Below are 18,417 nucleotides of genomic sequence, written 5' to 3'. Positions count from 1 at the left end.
TGTGCTGGAGAGTCTGCAGCACGTCGAGCTGATCTCTGAAACACCGGACAGCGGAGTCAAGATTTTATTAATCCTGTTGTGATGAAGCTCAGACGAACACGGAAGCATCACTGCTTACATTCCCTGAAACAGAGAATCCACCGGCTGTGTCGAAATTGATGTTTCGGGATATTTTTCTCTCGCGGTCTGAATAATTTGGGGGATGAATTTGCAGCATCCTAACAGACTGGTAGAGCTCCTCCTCGGCTGCAGCTGGTTGAAGAGAGACAACAAACAGAATCGTGTTGCCTTCACGCTCAGTGGAAATCAGCTTGCAACACATGGAGGCAGCATACAGCGGCCCGGTGGATCAATCACAGACTTTGGTGTCTGGCGTCTCCTTGCATCGCCCCGAGCACATTTCTAAAAAGAGGTGCACATAATCGATGACGGTAGCTTCTGTGGGCTACGCAGGAGCCACGTAAATCTACGATGTGGATTAGGCTTGGATGGCATCTATTTTTTTTATACCTTCATACCGTCCTGACATTTCTCCGGGATATACGGTATAGGGCAACATGCGTTTCTTTTGCATTTTGACGGTACCGCCTGTAATTTGGTCACCTGTTGCCCACCTGTCTGGCCAGGTGTGCTCCTTCTCAAGATTTCCCTGTTACAGCTGTTGGTTTTTCGGTAGTTTTTTCTTGCCTGCTATGAGGATTAAGTCAGCAGGTGTCTTCCTGTTTAATCTGAGCTTAATCTGAGTATTTACATGCTCTTCTATAGGTTCAGAAAGTTCTACACCCCCTGGGATTACGACACCTTTACAAAACGTATTATATAAACTGAACAATTACATAAAATGTACAATCATCAGCATAGTGACAAAACTGTGTTCCTTAGTTTCTGAAGAGCTGATATTACTCAATTTCCCCTCTGGGATCAATAAAGTATTTGTGATTCTGAGGGCCCTATCTTGCGCCAGACTCCCTAAACCCGCTATTTGCGGATTTAGGATTTAGGAAGAGGTGTTCCCCCGTAAAAGTTGCTATCTTGTGCACCTCCCGCTATCCGCAAAACACCTGCGCTACCCGCTATATTATGTATAGGCGTGTTTTGAGCGTTACGCCAGTTAAACCAATCAGTGTGCCAGGTGCCATTGCCTTTAAGGGCAGGATGCGCTATCCTAAATCCTAAATCCTAAACCCGCGATAGAGAGAGGGAGGTAGATTTTCTCAGGGCTTCTACTGAGGCTAAAGCAAGTTGGCTTTATATACATATTATATATTATATTATAGGCGAGTTAATTCGGGAGGTGGAGCCACATGTGTCCAAGTGGACGTGTCACAAGGTTGTACTGAGAGTAAAATCCCCGGCCACACCACACACACACAAGAGGCAGAGGAAGATAGGGCCCTGAATCTGAGTCTTTATGGAGACAGCGATATGCAGTGAGCCTTAGACAAGTCTTGCTGGGTTTAAATCACCTCAGTGCAGAATCTCCATACCCGTTTAACAGAAAGACATCGGTATTGAAAATGAGGCTTTTCCGGATTTCTAAATGCCCTGGTATTATCATAATGCCTTGATATCGGCCGATCCTCGTGTAGACACTGCGGCATTTTGATGCACGGGCACAAACGGGCTTTGAGTGAGACACGACCCACCTGTCTGCAGGTCCAGACCAAAGTAGAAGAGCGCTCCATCTCCAAGGGCACACAGCAGGTAGTAGCTGCCTTCAAAGGTGGTCATTAGGATCGAACGAGGGATGATCTCTGGGGACACACACACACACACACACACACACACACACACACACACACACAGAGTGAAATGATTTATTTAGACTCTGATATGGAGTCATACACACGCACAGGGCCAGAGTTGTGAATGTCAGTAAAATTGACTGTGGCGAATAAATCAATCGGGGGTCGTCGTGAGACCGGCCAGTAACTCTGTGAGATGATTCTATCTGAATACTGCAGGTTCTTGAAAAGTCTTGTCCTTCTACCCGCACTCAAACTTTCTCCGTGCTGACCGCTGCAATCCAACTTTCCACAAATCAGAGGCTTTTAAAAGTCTGCAAAATGGAACACATTTTTCAACAATTACACATTTCTATGGAAAATGTATATCAATTATTATGCACTGACACGCTGAGAAATACGTTTTCCATTTTGTGGCAAAAACCCAATCTGGGATAGAAAATGGAATTCACGTATTAGCAAAAAAATAAAACATAGCTTATCTGCAGCTGTTCAAGTATTCTCCAAAACTGCAGCTATCGAATAAAGACCACTGAGATAGCCTAGCAGCTACTGGTGGGGATTTCCTGTTCATAACTCATCCATAACTTATTCCTGCAGTCAGAGTCTGCTTATTAGCAAAGTAAGAGCTCACTCTGCAGACTTCGAGCAGCTGTCAATCAGATGTATTTGTAAAATAATGCATGTCAATGTGGAAAAGACGGGAGCGGAAACATTTTTTTCTTGGATGAAATTTTTAATGGGAAAATAAGGGTCCTCCTGCCTGAGCGAGTTTGGTTTGTTATGAAACTCTGTCTCCACTGACTGCTGACTTTTTCATAAGTTGAGCCACAGAAGTAAGTCAAGTACTCTGTTGCATATTTTAACATTTTAAGTTAACATACTTACGAGCTGCCTAAATGGCATGCTGGGTGTGTTAAGCCTGTGGGTTGAGTTTATGTACTCATTAAGCACTTAGTAAGCACTTAAGAAACTCTTTCCACCCAAAGCGATCAAATTAATTGCCACTTTACTCGCCATTTTACCATCACCTCCGTCCACAAAGCTCTCCTAGCTCTCCAGTGTGCGAGCGACTTTTCTGCTATCAGTGCGCCTCCTCTCCTTCCTCTCACCTCCTCCCAGCATCTCCTTGTGCAGGGCGGTGAAGCAGGGCAGCTTGAGCACGCGGGCTGAGATGTCGGTCCAGAGTCCCACGGCGCACAGGGGTGACTCACCGCCGCCCTCGCCCAGGGGTGTGATGTCCAGGCAGGCCACCTCGTGCTCCATCTCCGTGGTGCTGAGGGAGGTGCAAACACAAGAGGATGTGAGTGAGGGCTGAAGGTCAACCTCTACACACACACGCACACAGTGACAGGAAATGAGTCACGGCAAACACTGCAAGATTTTTTTTTTTTTAAATGAGAGAGATGAGGTGGGAAATGCTGTACATCTGTGCAAATGTGAGTTCACACGGCAAGTGGCACCGCGAGGCCGTTTCCCTCCTTCTGTCAGTGGCCGTCAGCAGCCCATCAGTCCTCCATGCTTCCTTGTTTCCTTATCAGTGGGAATTGTTTGGGCCCTATGAAATCCATTTAATTTTTTTTCCCCAAATTCCATGTTTTCCATTTTAATTTTTCCGAATTCTGTGTTTTAGAATTCAAGCACGTTTTATCATCAACAAGTGTCTAATAATGTGGTGGATGAATGAAATTTCAACAATTCAATAAGAAAATATTCAAAATTTAATGAATTTCAATGCATTATTTTTTTAATTAAATAAAGTGCTTCAATAGTGATAAAGCATAGATCTGTTCTATTCTGTTCCTGTGAAAAAATGCTTATAATTGTAGGGAAAACCCAAAATGCATCCACATTTGGCAAATTCCGTGATAATCCATGTTTTGCAGCTGATTCCATTTTCATTATCAAATTCTGCGATTCCATTCATGTTTTCTGCATCGCAGAAATCACAGAGCCTTCGTCTGATGAGTGTAAAAAGGAGGAGTCCTGCTTTTCTATGAGTTCCACAGGAACCACTTTTTTCAAAATTATACTTTGCATCCATTTTTGAGGGTCGATCATAAGTTCTTGAAGCAAATCTGAACTTTGGTGGAGGCCTGGGTTGTATTGTTCCTTGAATTCAAACACTTTATATATCGATTCAGGCCGACATCAGCACAATTCATTCTGTTGATTTCTTTTGGCCCATCGATTCATTGAAATCGCCGCAATTTAAAATTGATTCATCAAGATAATGAATGAATCGTTACACCCCTACTCGAGAGCAACACATCACCCAAGCTGCCTATGCTGTGAGCTCATAGTTAGTTTGTGTGTGTGTGTATGTGTGTGTGTGTGTGTGTGTGTGTGTGTGTGTGTGTGTGTGTGTGTCCCACCTGATCTGTTTGAGCTCTCCAGCCAGGATCTGGAGGTAGTAGAGGGCCCGTCCCACGGCGAGCACCACCTGGGTGTGGTTGCAGGCGGCGACGCTGATGTTCCTGCCCTGCGGCTCCTTCCACTCGCTCACCAAGGCCTTGCTGTCCTGGAGCACCAGGCGCACGGAGCCCGACGTGATCTGCACGGACACGCAGTTTAGAATCCAAATCGTTTTTCCTTTGATGGATTATTTTTACAGAGCAGGTCCGGAAACGGCAAAAAGGAGGATGGGGAGCCAGACGCTGACACGCTTCTCAAGAAACAGATTCAATCCTGTGTCATGCGTAACTGGGTCACATGTTTGTGCTTTTTCTCCTTTTGATTACAGAAATGAGACAGAAAGCACACACTCATCAAGAACAGTATTTTACATGGACTTTGAATTTTCATGCTCATAAAAATGTGATAAGGCCATGTTTTTCCTTTTGGAGAGAAGAGAACATAAATTTCTTCACATCCCTCTCCTCCACTCCAGCTATTTAACATGCAGCTGGCGTGCTGCATCCTTCAACCCGGGGAGACTCTGTTTGAAAGTGAATGCAAACTTGCAGGAGCTCCACTGCAGCCAATAAAGACGTTAAATGTGAGATAAAGGGGGGAAATGTGATGAAAAGGATAAGACAAAAATAGGATTTACATTAAAATTTTGCTGATTAGATGCTAAGGAAAAAGGCTCAGGTGAAAACAAAATGAATTAAATCTTTTGATCCTTTTTTAGTTTTACATATATATATATATAAAAAAAAAAAAAAAACACGGCAGCAACAGACATCAAAAATAAGCTCGCTGAATATTCAATTCACAAGCCAGATCTAGTTCCTTTGCTTATTAATATAAAAGGCATGTATCAAAAGAGCTAGTGACCTCCAGTAAATGGGTGTGTTAGTGGTAAGGAGATGAGGAAAATAAAACAATAATTTACACACAATCTGAGAAAGAGGTGTGCAACATCTGAATTACAGCGACAGAGACAAGATAAGACAAGAGTCAGAGGAAAAACCAAACGCTGAAGAAGCTTCATTAACAGACGATTCAGAAAAGGCCTGAAAGCAGCAGCACATAACAAGCCCTGCTATGGATGTGGGTGTTAAAATGTTAGGGGGGAGCTCATAACAGGATGGGTTAATGGGATGTGAAACTATAGCCTATATTCAAGATAATGTCCATACTAGAGTCTCTCAGAGCAGTTATGAAGATGAAATTGTCCAGTTTTAAAGTTGTTGGCAGTACAGTTCAAATCCGAGCACTTTCCCTCCATAAACTGATGGTTTAAGTTTCACCTCTGGTGCCTGAACTACTGCGGTGGAAAATGGGGGAAAAAAAGTGGAGTTTTTCTTTGGTGGTACAATTTAACCACATCATTTTTACATCAGAACGCACTGTCAGGAATTTTCTTGTTTCCCAACAGCTGTGGAGCTGATTAATGTTTTGACCAAAGCATGAAGCTCCAACTGTTTCATGTAAAATGATGCTTTCAGGGTGCTATTGATTTTTATTGTTTGAAACGAGATCATGTCTTTGGGCAGCAGGCAGCGCTCCGCAGGGGTCCTGTCAGAGTTTGTAAAACGTGGCAGCCTTAGGACACCGACAATGTTTTCGCAAAAACAGATGGAATTATAAATCATTAAAAAATCTCTTTTTGGAGGTCAAACAGTGGAGAGGAACTCGTGACAGATTTCATCCATCTTAGAAAGAAAAGGCTTACCCTGGATTTAAATAAAGTGCAATATTCATCTCGACAAAGTGTAAAGAACATGAAGTTAAGTCCTTTTATTTTTATCGCTCTCGAGACGGCCCCTTTCAATCATGTATGAGAAAAGCTCCAGCAAAGTACATCTTATTAAAAGGAAGAAGGCCACGGTTCAATTATTAATTTGAAAATTAAATTAGGCGATATTCCTACTTTGAACCAGGATCTATGAAAGCTGTAACTCAGACGATTCTAGGAGAGGAGGCTCACAAAGTTCAGACAAAATTTTAACGATCAGGTGGTTGAGAAGGTCGTCTGGTGAGGGCCAGCAGGTAGAACATGCATTTAATGGTGATGACAGAAGAGTGTGTGTGTGTGTGTACTTGAATGAGCTGCTGGTGCGCCACATTGCCACAGTAGAAAGTCTGCTGGTTGTCCACGAAGCCTGGGAGCTCCGTCTCCTCGACCTCCTCGCCGCTCAGCATCAACACTCTGGGAGAAAACACACTCTTGAGATAAGGCGCTCAGGAATCGACTGCACACTCTTTATCTGTGCGGCGAGAACTCACCGTGTTTGACCCACGAAAGACAGCACCAGCATATCATCCGTCTCTCGGCCGGCTTCAGAGCGGAGCGGCCACAGTCCTTGGAGAGAATTAAAGAGAGGGCGTGAGCGAGAAAAGTTACTTTTCACACAAAAATAAAAACAGTTATGCAATCAAAGCTGGAGGAATACTTTTGGCCGTTGCAAAAAAAAAAAAAAAAAAAAAAAAAACAATTCTCCAGCAAAGGAAATGGAAATCAGATACAACACTTGCAACTAAAATGTTCTTATCAGAGACCAGCAACTTACTGGTGGCAAACTGGAGCTAACTCTTTCAATAACTTTTTGGTCCTCCTGTCTGCTGGATTCCCAAATTTTACCACCGATTCAGATTTTTTCGAATCAGTGACCAATTCTTGAAAATTATATTTACATTACACTTACAATTACTTTTCTGAGAATTTTTTGCGCCTGTTGGTGACGTGTAGTCCTTAACTGCTTCCGGTTTTTTGTCCCCATGACAGACAAATGTGATTGGCCCTTATCTGAGACACAAATTTGACAAAGCCAACAGGACGTCGTCATGTTTTTCACTCGGCCGATGTCGAATCATCGTATTGAAACGCCGACCCCGAGTCGACTCAAGAAACTGTGAGTTGGGTGCAGCTCTAAAGAAAATCCACCTGCCGCTGCAAATAAGTCAGTACATTCCCCTCACCCTCAAGCAAGGCAGCAGTGGTTCCTTCCCCCCAAAAGTTTTTTTTTTAACCAACAACATGGTTATTAATATATTATATTAAGGAAAGGCCGATCATCATGATTTTGATCCCAATTTGAACAATCTGAACAGTGACAAAAGTGAGAGAGCTGTAGCTGGACGCAAACTGCCAGTGAGGTCAAATTTCGTTCATGAGGTAACGCTAGAAACCGTTTACATCGAGCTGAAGAGCCGCGTCGCCCACCTGAGAACAATTTGGAATGACCGCTGGAAAAAAAAAAAAAAAATTGTTGCTGATCTTACATCGGCTATAAATAGAGAAAAATAAATTGCCAGGGAGCTCTTCACACTAAAATAAATCGTCACTTGCACTTATATTTTGTGCCTTTTGCTCCTTCTCTCTCTTGCAATCACACACACACACACACACACACACATATAGAGACGGAGACAGACCAACAATTTCTCTCTACTACACAAACTCAAGTGTATCATTTATTTCTGCATTAAACAACAGGTTGAAAATAATGTTGCTGCTGAACACAGGACACTGCTGAATAAGAGAGATAGAGCTTCTTTACCTCCACAAGGTGTTACCCACAATGCCACTGCTCAACAAGATGGCACTAACGCAACATAGCATGGACACATGCTATGTGTCCATGGCAAACATGTGTGTCCATGTTTGCCATGGACACACAGCCATACAAACAACTGTTTACATTTAGAGAAAATAACATCTGATGAGGACTATTTGATCAATTACAGTGGTCCCTCATTAATCGCGGGAGATACGTTCTAAAAATAACCCGCAATAGGCGAAATCCGCAAAGTAGTCAGCTTTATTTTTTACAATTATTATAGATGTTTTAAGGCTGCACTACACACTTCATACACTTTTCTCAGGCAGGCATTAACATTTTCTCACTTTTTCTCTCTTGTTTAAACACTCAAAGTTCAAACCTTTGGAGAAAAATAAATCCAGTAGAAAAAAAAAAAAAAAAAAAAGCATGCAAAATTGCACTAAAAAAAAATCCGCAAAAGTGCGAGGCCGTGAAAGGCGAACCGCGTTATAGCGAGGGACAGCTGTACAGCGATTTTTAATCTTCTAGTTCTAGAAATCTTCTAGAAAATCTGTTCTGCTTGGCAAATGACCCTCAGCACTTTTGGATTTTACAAAATGACAACAGGCCCTTCACAGTCAGTTGGCACTTACGTTTTTTTAAAATCACTTCACAGGGTGTGTCATTTTATAAATTTCACACCCCGCAAACAAAAAGAAAGACGATCGATCCACACAGCTGGACAAAGAAAATATCCAGCGAGCTTCCCAAATGAGCGTTAACTATTCCATCTGTCAAATGTTAATGTGATGTTAGATGTTAAGGTTGCAGCTCTCTCTCAGCGGGCCATTGATTGGTTAAGTGAATAATTGCCTCTCATCAAGAGGCTCAGGCGAGGCGGCAGCGGCTGAGACTTTCGGGGCAGGGCCGGTCAATAAACAGCTGAAGCTTAACAAGTACGAGCAGACCTTAACTGGCCTCTGTCTCTCTCCCAAGCATCAGAGCATCAGAGAACAATCTTGGGAGAAGAATCTAATTTTCTCAGATTAAAGGGTCTTTGCCGGTGTTAGGACCCGCTGGAATTCTTCATCTTGACAGTTTACGATGGGAGGAACTGCAATGCTTGTTGCTGTTATACCAATTAAAAAAACGTATCTCCCGGCATCCCCATGGCAACTGCCAGAAGGTTTTGAACGAAGCGAGCCATGAAACACACAACACCTCGCCACCTGCAAGGGTTCAGGCAATGTATCAATATTAGATCATGATGTCAGTAACGTGATATGCCGTAAGTGTTGGCTTTTACTGGTTTTTAAAGGCTGAATCACAGTAAGGAAATTAAATTCTCTGAACTTATTAGACTGTTCTGGCTGTTTTATTGTTTGTGGTCCTTTGTTTGTGGTTGGTCCTTCTCAGCCCGTATAGTGCTGGGATGCAACAGATGCTGAGGGTGTGCTCACAGTATTGCATACATCATGATATAAAATACACTACTCACAAAAAGTTAAGGATATTTGGCTTTTGGGAGAAATTTATGGAAAATGTAAAAAGTTCACGCTACAGTGATATTATATCATGAAAGTAGGGCATTTAAGTAGAAGCATACACTGGTGATTTCCTCATCTCAAACAATTTCTTGAAACAAAAGCCAACAACAGTGGTGGATATACCACAACAAAAAATGTCAGTGTCAATAACTTGTCATGTGCCCTTGAGCATCAATTACAGCTTGACAACGACGTCTCATGCTGTTCACAAGTCGACTTATTGTCTGCTGAGGCATGGCATCCCACTCTTCTTGAAGGGCGGCCCTCAGGACATTGAGGTTCTGGGGTACAGAGCTCCGAGCCTCTACACGGCGACTCAGCTGATCCCATAGGTTTTCTATGGGATTCAGGTCTGGAGAAAGTGCAGGCCACTCCATCTGAGGTACCCCAGTCTCCAGCAGCCATTCCCTAATGATACGACCTCCATGAGCTGGAGCATCAAACACCTGATGTGAATTTTGCCGTTAAACTCCTTGTTAGAGAACAGCAACTTGTGCAAAAAGTACTGAAACACTGAACAGTTGGACATGTGCATTCAAAAGTTTACAGAAGGTCACATTAAGTTCACCTGTAAAGGTTATAATGCATTTTAGGTTCATCCTGAAATTTCACCCGAAAGCCGAATATCCCTAACTTTTTGTGAGTAGTGTATAATGCCAAGAAAAGCCACATAATGATTGTCAGAAGCAATCAGGACAGGAAGATAAATTTCCCTAACTTTTATCTGGCAGTCCTCTTGGCATATGTGAAGAAATAAAATACTTGGGTCATGTTTTATGTAATGACTGGACAGACGACAAAGATATTTATCGGCAGCGTTGTAAAATTTACTCTCAGGCCAATATGCTGCTAAGGTTTTCTATGTGTTGAGATTCTGTAAAATGTTCCCTGTTCACATCTTATGTCATGCTGCTGTACACGGCTCAACTGTGGTTTAATTACAAGAAAAGGAGTATGCAGAGGCTGAAAGTAGCATATAATGATGCTTTGAGATTGCTGCTTCGGATACCGAGGTGGCATAGTGCCAGTCAATTGTTTGTATCTTCAGGTGTGTCTACCTGTGAGGCACTATTGATGCAACTGATGTATGGATTTATGTGTCGACTGGACAAGTCTGAGGACTTTATAGTAGAGGCTCTGGTCAACCCTCTAAAGAGCTGCTATTGTTTCACTTCAAAGCTGAGACGACACTGGAACAACAGTCTACATGTCTTTTAAATATGCACAGTATTGTATCTTGTATCTTTTTGTTTTTCTGTTTTTATATATGAATAGTTGTTATTTTATATGGACATTTAGTCTGCGATAAAGATTTATATAATTTGTCTCTATCTGCTTGGTCCTTCACGTACATTCACACACACGTTCACACCTAGAGGAAATTTAATACCTCTAATTGACCTGTGTTGCATGTCTTTGGACGGTGGGAGGAAACCGACCGAGAGAGACACTCATTCACACAAAACCAACCTTTGATTCCCGGGAGGTCGATGCTGGCGTGCTCGTGAATCCCAATGCCGTTGCGGATGATTCGCAGAGAGCCCTCCTTGAAGGCACCTGAGCAGGTCACCAGCTGAAGGCAGAGAGGCGGAAATTGGTGAGAGATAAAGACACAGCACTGAAATGGGAGTTTTTTTTTCTTTAAACTTTTACATCATTTATCCTGATATTTTGCAATTATATTTTTTTTATCCTTTACTTATTTTTTAACTCACAGTAGCTTCTTGCCTTGACTTCTTTCTTATGACTTTTTTCTTTCAATAAATTGTTTAAACAATGACCTCTAAAAAAAAAAAGTGGTAAATGTGGTAAAAACAGTTACATAGCTATACAGAATACACAGTTCTGTTGGGTCAAATAAGGCATTCTGCAGTCTGTTATTTCTGAATAATTGATGGCTGTCCAGCTGCGACCTCAACACCATACATACTGATTCCAAACTAATGCGTTTTCATGAGGACTTGCTGCTGTGTGTATGTTGTAAGCTAAGGTTAGCCAACTAGCTCCATGCTCAGAAAAAAAGCCAGTTCAGTATCTGACTGGAGACACGCAGCATCAAAAAGAAGCTAGGAAATACAAAAGCAGGCGCAAAATGGACTTTTCAGAAACGCCACGTAAGTTTGTTCTGCTGCAAACTTGAAAAACTGTTACAAAAAAGCCCAATTTCACAAGCAATTCAATATTGTCAGTAAAAATGCTTTTTGGAACGCTACAGATATTCCTTTTTAAAGCTGATACCGACTGTCTGCGGAGCTACCGACTGGTCCATTCCTCAGTAAAGGCACGACCGCCGTGTTCAGACTGAACACCCTTTTAAAAGAGCAGGCCAGGTGTCTTTACAGCTTGCTTCAACGAGGGCTGAATGGGATTCGTCTGGTTTTGTTAGATGAACAATGCCAACATCAAAACCCACATGATCCCTATCCACCTGCACTGCCACCTGACTGCACCACTTTCTCCTTCCCAGTGGAAATCAGCCCCCAAAACCTGGCAACCCACATAACAGTTCAAAGCACAGTCCTGGTGCACGCACACACGCAAGCAAGCACGCACGCACACACACAATGAACCCTGCTAATCTGGACAGGAGACACTGATATAAGATGGCTGGGTTATCAATCAAGCTACATGTATTCTGTGCATTTGTCATTTATGCCTCTGAATATGCCAGTGCTGCTACATTCTCCAACTCTGACTGTACACTTGTAATGCATTTTTATGTTCAGCTCACTGTCATTTCAGCACATCTTGTCTGCATTAAATGCAAAGTCCTGGTACATTTTGTCCTGCACCTACTGCAGTTATCCTGCACAGTGGAAACTGCCTTGTAACATGTCAGCACCAATTAACCAGGTCAAATGCCTTGTGCATTGGCTGCACGTGGCAAATTAAAACAATTGTGACTGCACTCGGGCCTGGCCTTCAGCAGACTGGAATAAGCTACAGTGTGTGTGGCTGAATACACTGTGTGGATGGACGTGTGCTGCTCGGTGCCCAGAGGATGATTCAGTGCTCTAGTGGACCGCTGCCTTTGGAACCAGATCAAGTATCCTGAAGTCTGGTCTCACACCCTGCCAAGAAATACCTTCTGTACTCTATCTGTCCTCACTTCAGCTTGTTTCATCTCCCTCCACCTCAATGACATCAACAAACAGGGGTAAAAAAAAAAAAAAAAGCTCCAATAAAAAAAGCTACAGATTATGATGTTTCTGCATGTTTTTAAATGATCTGTCAGAGAACCAGCTGTAATTAGACAAATTCATCTGCTTTCATCTACACCAAAACAAAAAAAAACATACATATATTACATGGAGAAGAAAGCAATAACAAGCCCTTTCCTCATTACATTACATTGTCATTTAGCTGATGCTTCAGTCCAAACAACTTACAGTAAGTACATTTTGTCAACTGTTTATCACAGTTTTCAACATCAGTGAGGAAGGAGCAGAAATTGTGTGCTCTAATGAGCATTTAGGCATCCAAATGCGATGCCCTTTACACCGGGCATTAGCATGCACCGTGGGCGATCGGACTGTGTCCAAACTACAAATTGTGCTTAGGAACTGCTAAACGTAAATAAACATTGGCGTACAGAAGTGATAAAGATGATGGATTGTCAGGATACTCAAGGATAAGGAGCGAGCGAGACAGGGTTCTTGCCATCCATTTTAAAGGATGCAAATATTACGAGAGGAAATGACATGCACAGTAATCTGCATTTTGGCGAGGGAACAAAAAAATCCAATTTAAATGTGTGTACGTGGGATGAATTTTTAACCTCAAGTGAAAATGTAGTCCGGTTAAATCATATCTAGACACAACTGGGATATGAGACGCATGTTAATACCAGGTGTACACGGGGGCCATGGGCAAAGAACTCAACAAGAGCGAGAAGACCACCAGTGCATATATAAGAAGAGGCACAGGAAACAGGAGCGTTTGATGTCAGCAAGAAAATCCTCAATAGACTCTCCCCAGCTTTTGTGGCCGGTGGCAGGTTTATGCCGTAGTAGGTGGCACGTTTAATTCTGCTGACAAAAATAGTGTTAACAAAACTCAAGAAAGCTGGATCCATCAGCGGTATCTGCTCAGACTCCCTGGAGGTGGTGACAAAGAGGATGATAAAGGCAAAACAAACACCATTATGGATAATACAGACCATCCTCTATTAAGTCCATTCAGCCGCTGTTAGAGTGATTTCAGTAATCACCTTGTCCTGTCTGCATGCTCTGCTGGACGCTTTAGCAAGTCTTTTTCATCCTTTCAACACATTATTTTGCAGTTTCTTTTCTGCACTGGCCGCTGGCAAAAAATGGTTTCCCTCATCAGATCGATGAAGTATTGAATTTCCTGCTGGTATTTACCTGACCCTGGCCTTGCCTCTCCAGGTCCACCACACACATGTCCACAATGGGCCCCAGATTGGTGAAGGTCTCCATCACCGCCACGTACGAGCCCTGGTCATTACTGTCCACGTTGAGCTGGACAAAATACAGACACAAGCCTCAATACACACCAGAGTGAAAGTACAAAACTGTGTGCCGGGAGAAATTCTGTTCAGGATTCAGATATCATATCACATCATAAGTTACTTTAGGAAAATGCAGGTTAACATAGTCCAAAAAATGGACCACATGTTCTGCTTTCCCATATTATGAACACTTTTTAACATTTCCAGAACTACAGAAAAGAGTTTTCTGACTTAAAGGGTTAATTTGCATTTTAGGACACGGGGCTGTATGAGTAACTTATGGCTGGACGTGTTCAGAGCGCTCAGCAGGGGGGCCAAGCTACACCGCAAGACATTTATTTGATATTTTTACAATTTCAATATCCACAAAAGTCAGTCAGCCAAATATCCCATATTTTTGTCATTTTACTGTGGTCTCATTCCATGGATGCTATTTTGTTTCACAGAAGAAGTACCGTATTCCTACACAGAGGAGCATTTGTGCGTATCATTCAGCTGATTAGCTGTTGTGTGTACATCCTCACAACTTCGCTGTTTTGTTTTCCCCTGAAAGTAAAAAAGGTTCTTGTGCTTTTCCTGGGTGTAGTAACAGAAACTTGTCCTGGTCACCAAATGGAATCGTACTCCTGTCATCGATTCTAGCCTTATGCAACTGTGGCTCTGAGTTTAGACATTCAAACTCCACATTATGAGACAACTTCTCATGTGCAGTGCACACGTCACTGATAAATTTAACATAACCAAGCGATAAAGAGAGACACACGCTGAAGAGCACCAGGTAACACAGTGCCTAATGAAAAAATTAACACCTGTCTTGCAGTAGCTTGCATGGACTGCAGTTTTATACATCTATGCACACGTTTTTTGCACATTGGGTACTTAGATCTCTGGTGTCATCTTTTATTCTTTATTTTTTATTTATTTAATCTTGTAATCTGTGGATATTGTTGAAAACTGTGAATTTCCTTCAGGATGAATAAAGTATCTATCTATCTATCTTTTGCTCACATGGATGTCGCTAACTTCCCTGTGCAATGATTTTTTGATGCCTCAATTATAAACTAACAATAACAATTATTATTTTTTCAAAACTAAAGAGAAAAAGCCTGAGCAAATTAATCTCATATGGAATAATAAAAAAATGTCACATTTTTAGTAACTATGGGAAATATGGCATACACTTTCGTGGATATCGAATTTTTTAAGCAGCGCATTTGTTTGTGGTTTAAAATACATTTTGTTTGCTGCACTGGTTCTCTTCTCTTGCGCTGTAGCTTGGCTCTGCAGCCGGGCACAGCTGCTCTGCTCCATGCAACACAACATCTGTCTGTAAGTTAGTGATACAAACCCATTATTCTAAAACACAAACTAGCCCTTTAATACGTTTCTGGAGCATCTTCAAAAGGTGCCAATTAAGATGCAAAAAGTAGGGCATTTTAAAGGAGCGGTACATGAATTTTGCAGCATCGTACAGCTCAACAATATGGTACAAAAAGATATATTATTTAATAACAATGTGGAGAAGGGGTAGCACTGAGCAAGATTTTTTTTCTTTAATACCAAACTATACTGAAGTGAAAAAAAAAAGGTAAAAATATTTTGACCAATTTTGCAATGGCAATCTGATTCATGATTTCAGTGTGGATGCAAATTTTTCAATCATAATTTTCATTTTCACTCAAAAAACTATTAAAATGATGACGTGATTTCATTTGTGGTTATTTTGTGAAGCCGTTTGTGACCTTATCTTACGATTTCATTTAATTTTCTATGTTAGTCTGTGTAATTTTGTGAACTTTGACTCTGAAAGGTGTAAAAATCAGTGATTAGCGATGCTTATATAAAAGGTTTAATCTCCCAAATTCCCAAGGCAGGTGTGAGATTCCCTGCTGTTCCATAAATTCCACAATCAAAGGTCCGTGTGGCCTCTGGCAGCTTACCTTGACCAGCTGGGAGTCGCCCAGTCTGGAGCCGACAAACACCACCCCGTTGTCCAGGTAGGTCAAACACTCGGCAATGGATGTCTGTCGGCCAAGAGACATATAAAACCGTTTTAGCCTCTTAGACTGAGGTTTTATTGATACACAATGAAAACATTTTATCAGGCCTGTTAGAGGCAATCTGGCCAGTCATCAGGGAGCAGCACCTCGGCACCAACAACCTGGTTTATAATGATCAGAAAAGCAATCTCCCTCTCCAGCTCAGCCACTCCGACTCCGCTTGACAAATACTAACCCCAGCATCAATCAGCAAACTTGCAAGAAAACATTTCACCTTTCTTTACTCTTCAACAAGTCTTTTAAGGTGAGATATCACCTGCCAAATCCCATCTGCTTTGAACGCTGGATTTTGTTTTAGGCATTCTAACACAGTGTCTAAATGAGCTTTTTACATTAAGAGGTGAAACGATAGGCAAACAACCCCCAAGGAGCAGAGATCCTTTTTTTTCCCCCACCCTCTAAACAAGTGTGGACTGATTCATTAGCATCTGCCAAGACTATAAACCATTAAAAAATCAGAAGATACTGAAAGAAAAAGACAGCAGGAGAGAGGGAGAGGGTGGCTAAGCCAAGCAAAAAACAAGAGAAAAGAAATGCTGGAGAGAAGGAACGGGAAGAGGGAGACAGAGAGAGAGAGAGAGAGAGAAGGGACCTCTCCGAGCAGCTCCACATGCAGGTCCTTCAGCACCACGGCGCCGTCCATTAGCTCCTCCTTCTCCAGCAGCAGCATGAAGAGGCGGCCCTCCATGTCCCCGAGCAGGTAGCGCGAGCCGTTGGGGTCCACCCGGTTGTGACAGACGATGGTGCTTTGCTGCAGAGGAAAAACAGAACACGCATAATACATTTAGATTGTTGTGCCGCCCAACTTTTGAGGCCAGATTCGGGGTGAAACTGGCTCCTGGATGACTTGCTACGATTTAAGAAAAAAAAAAAAAAAAGAAAAAAGAAAGAAAGAAAGAAAAAAACTGAAAAAAAAAATACATTTAAATTTTCATCGTCACCTCATTTATTATTTACACGTGCGTGTCTAAGTATGTCTGCATACACACAGAGACCTGTCCTCAGATTGTTTCATTATTGAAAGATATGCTGAGGAGATACAACACCCCGCAGAGGAGGAGGCTCCCCAGGTGAGGCTTTAAAGGACCATTTCACTGATTTTCAGCCTTATGGTTATGTAATTGTCGTGGTATGACAAGCTTATATACACCGTTACACATGTCAGCATCAGGGCTCTGCAGTGAGAGTCTTTCACTCACATTTGTCCTCTAAAAATAGCGATGTGCGAAATGTAAAAATAAATACCGAACAGCTGTGATGATTAAACATCCGTCACCTCACGTTTGCAGTCCAGCCTCTTAGCGCTGACCACCCGTCCACTTACACAAGAGCCCCAAATATCTGGTTGTTTTAAAACTGCTTGTTTTTACTTGCATGCAAATGTGTAGAATTTCCTGTAGCTGCTTCACAATAAAAGCCTCCTGCTGGTTCGCCAATGGAAAGCTTTTAATACACATGCACACACATGTACACACGTGCAGTGTAAATATGTACGTGATAAATTTTTGTTCATAGCACTTATCACTGTGCCCCTAAATTTCTTTATGTGCTCCTATTTTTTCCATTGAGAGGCACATGTACTCCTTGGGAAAAAGTTAGGACAGACTGGGCTTTCTGTTTTTTTAATGATATTTGAAGCCATTCTGTTAGCAGACCGGTAGTCGGTGTTAAGCGGCTGGATTATAAACCACTTCGTATTTCACTGTCTTTTAATAATCACAGCTGTTTTGTACTAAGATGGTAAGCTAATGCAACAAAGATAACAGTTAGATTGCAATCTTTACTTGCACACTGTGCTCGTAAATAATTTTTATCGCTTGCACATTTCCATTTTTAGGGGCCAATATGAGTGAAATACTCTCACTGTAGATTCCTGGTAGAGCGCTGAGCGTCCACTGAATCTTGTAGGCAGGCTCTACAAGACACAAAACCTTCGTAAAAGATACTGAGAACAAAGAGTACTAACAAGCATAAAGGTGTATAGAGACGAGAGATATTACAAAGTGAAATGACCACACATGATGTCTAATTCCTGTAAAACAGAGCATCTTAAATAGTGACTAGTGGGTGTAAATTTAAATTTCAACCTATAAAACCTTGACAAATCTTTAAACATCCTCTCTCATCCACCTGTCCTTTCAAATAAAATAGTGTTTCTCTCCCAAACTGAGATCCTATTAGGTCAGAGGGTTTGGTCTGTCCTGTTGGTTTGCATTTGTGATTGATCCTGCCCTGCACCATGTCCCACCCAAACTTCCTGTTTCAACAGGAAATACAACAAATCAAGAAAGTAAGAGTCCATTTCATGAAGTCATTAAGTCTAGACCCGACTACATGACTAGGGAGGGGCGGTAAACCAAGAATTTACAGATACCAGAATAAAAATGAGCTTGTGCCTAAAAAAACAGATTGAAGATTATATTCTGGTCGTTCCCTGGAGAGAGAGTGGTGTGCTCTGTAAACTCTTTGAGCATCAGTGTTAAGTTCCTGGCTGCTGGACGATTTAACATCTCAATTAAAAACTCTTTACAGATCCTAACACTAACACGAGAGAGTCTGAAGCAACCTTAAGGCTGAAGGGTTTCAGGAGGCTTTGTCTGACTTAGTGCATGCTCTTCTCCTGCTCGTCTGAGAGCGGCACAGCCAGCTCGCTGATGTGATGTG

At 42.0% G+C, this 18,417-nt stretch overlaps 1 protein-coding gene across 1 annotated transcript in view; it reads right to left on the bottom strand.

The window, feature by feature from the left end:
* The window catches only part of ddb1 (damage-specific DNA binding protein 1), a 62,616-nt gene that overhangs the window by 28,762 nt on the left and 15,437 nt on the right, over window positions 1-18,417 (bottom strand). The window contains exons 7-15 of the mRNA XM_030078443.1: window positions 16,346-16,504; window positions 15,634-15,717; window positions 13,587-13,703; window positions 10,693-10,795; window positions 6,420-6,495; window positions 6,234-6,342; window positions 4,121-4,299; window positions 2,858-3,021; window positions 1,647-1,754 (exon numbers count right to left, since the gene is read on the bottom strand). Of these exons, the coding sequence (XP_029934303.1) occupies window positions 1,647-1,754; window positions 2,858-3,021; window positions 4,121-4,299; window positions 6,234-6,342; window positions 6,420-6,495; window positions 10,693-10,795; window positions 13,587-13,703; window positions 15,634-15,717; window positions 16,346-16,504 (1,099 nt within the window). The remainder of the gene's footprint in view (window positions 1-1,646; window positions 1,755-2,857; window positions 3,022-4,120; window positions 4,300-6,233; window positions 6,343-6,419; window positions 6,496-10,692; window positions 10,796-13,586; window positions 13,704-15,633; window positions 15,718-16,345; window positions 16,505-18,417) is intronic.

Source organism: Myripristis murdjan, chromosome 3, assembly GCF_902150065.1.
Source record: "Myripristis murdjan chromosome 3, fMyrMur1.1, whole genome shotgun sequence".
In the NCBI taxonomy this organism is placed as follows: domain Eukaryota; kingdom Metazoa; phylum Chordata; class Actinopteri; order Holocentriformes; family Holocentridae; genus Myripristis; species Myripristis murdjan.
This window is presented reverse-complemented; position numbering and strand designations above follow the sequence as displayed.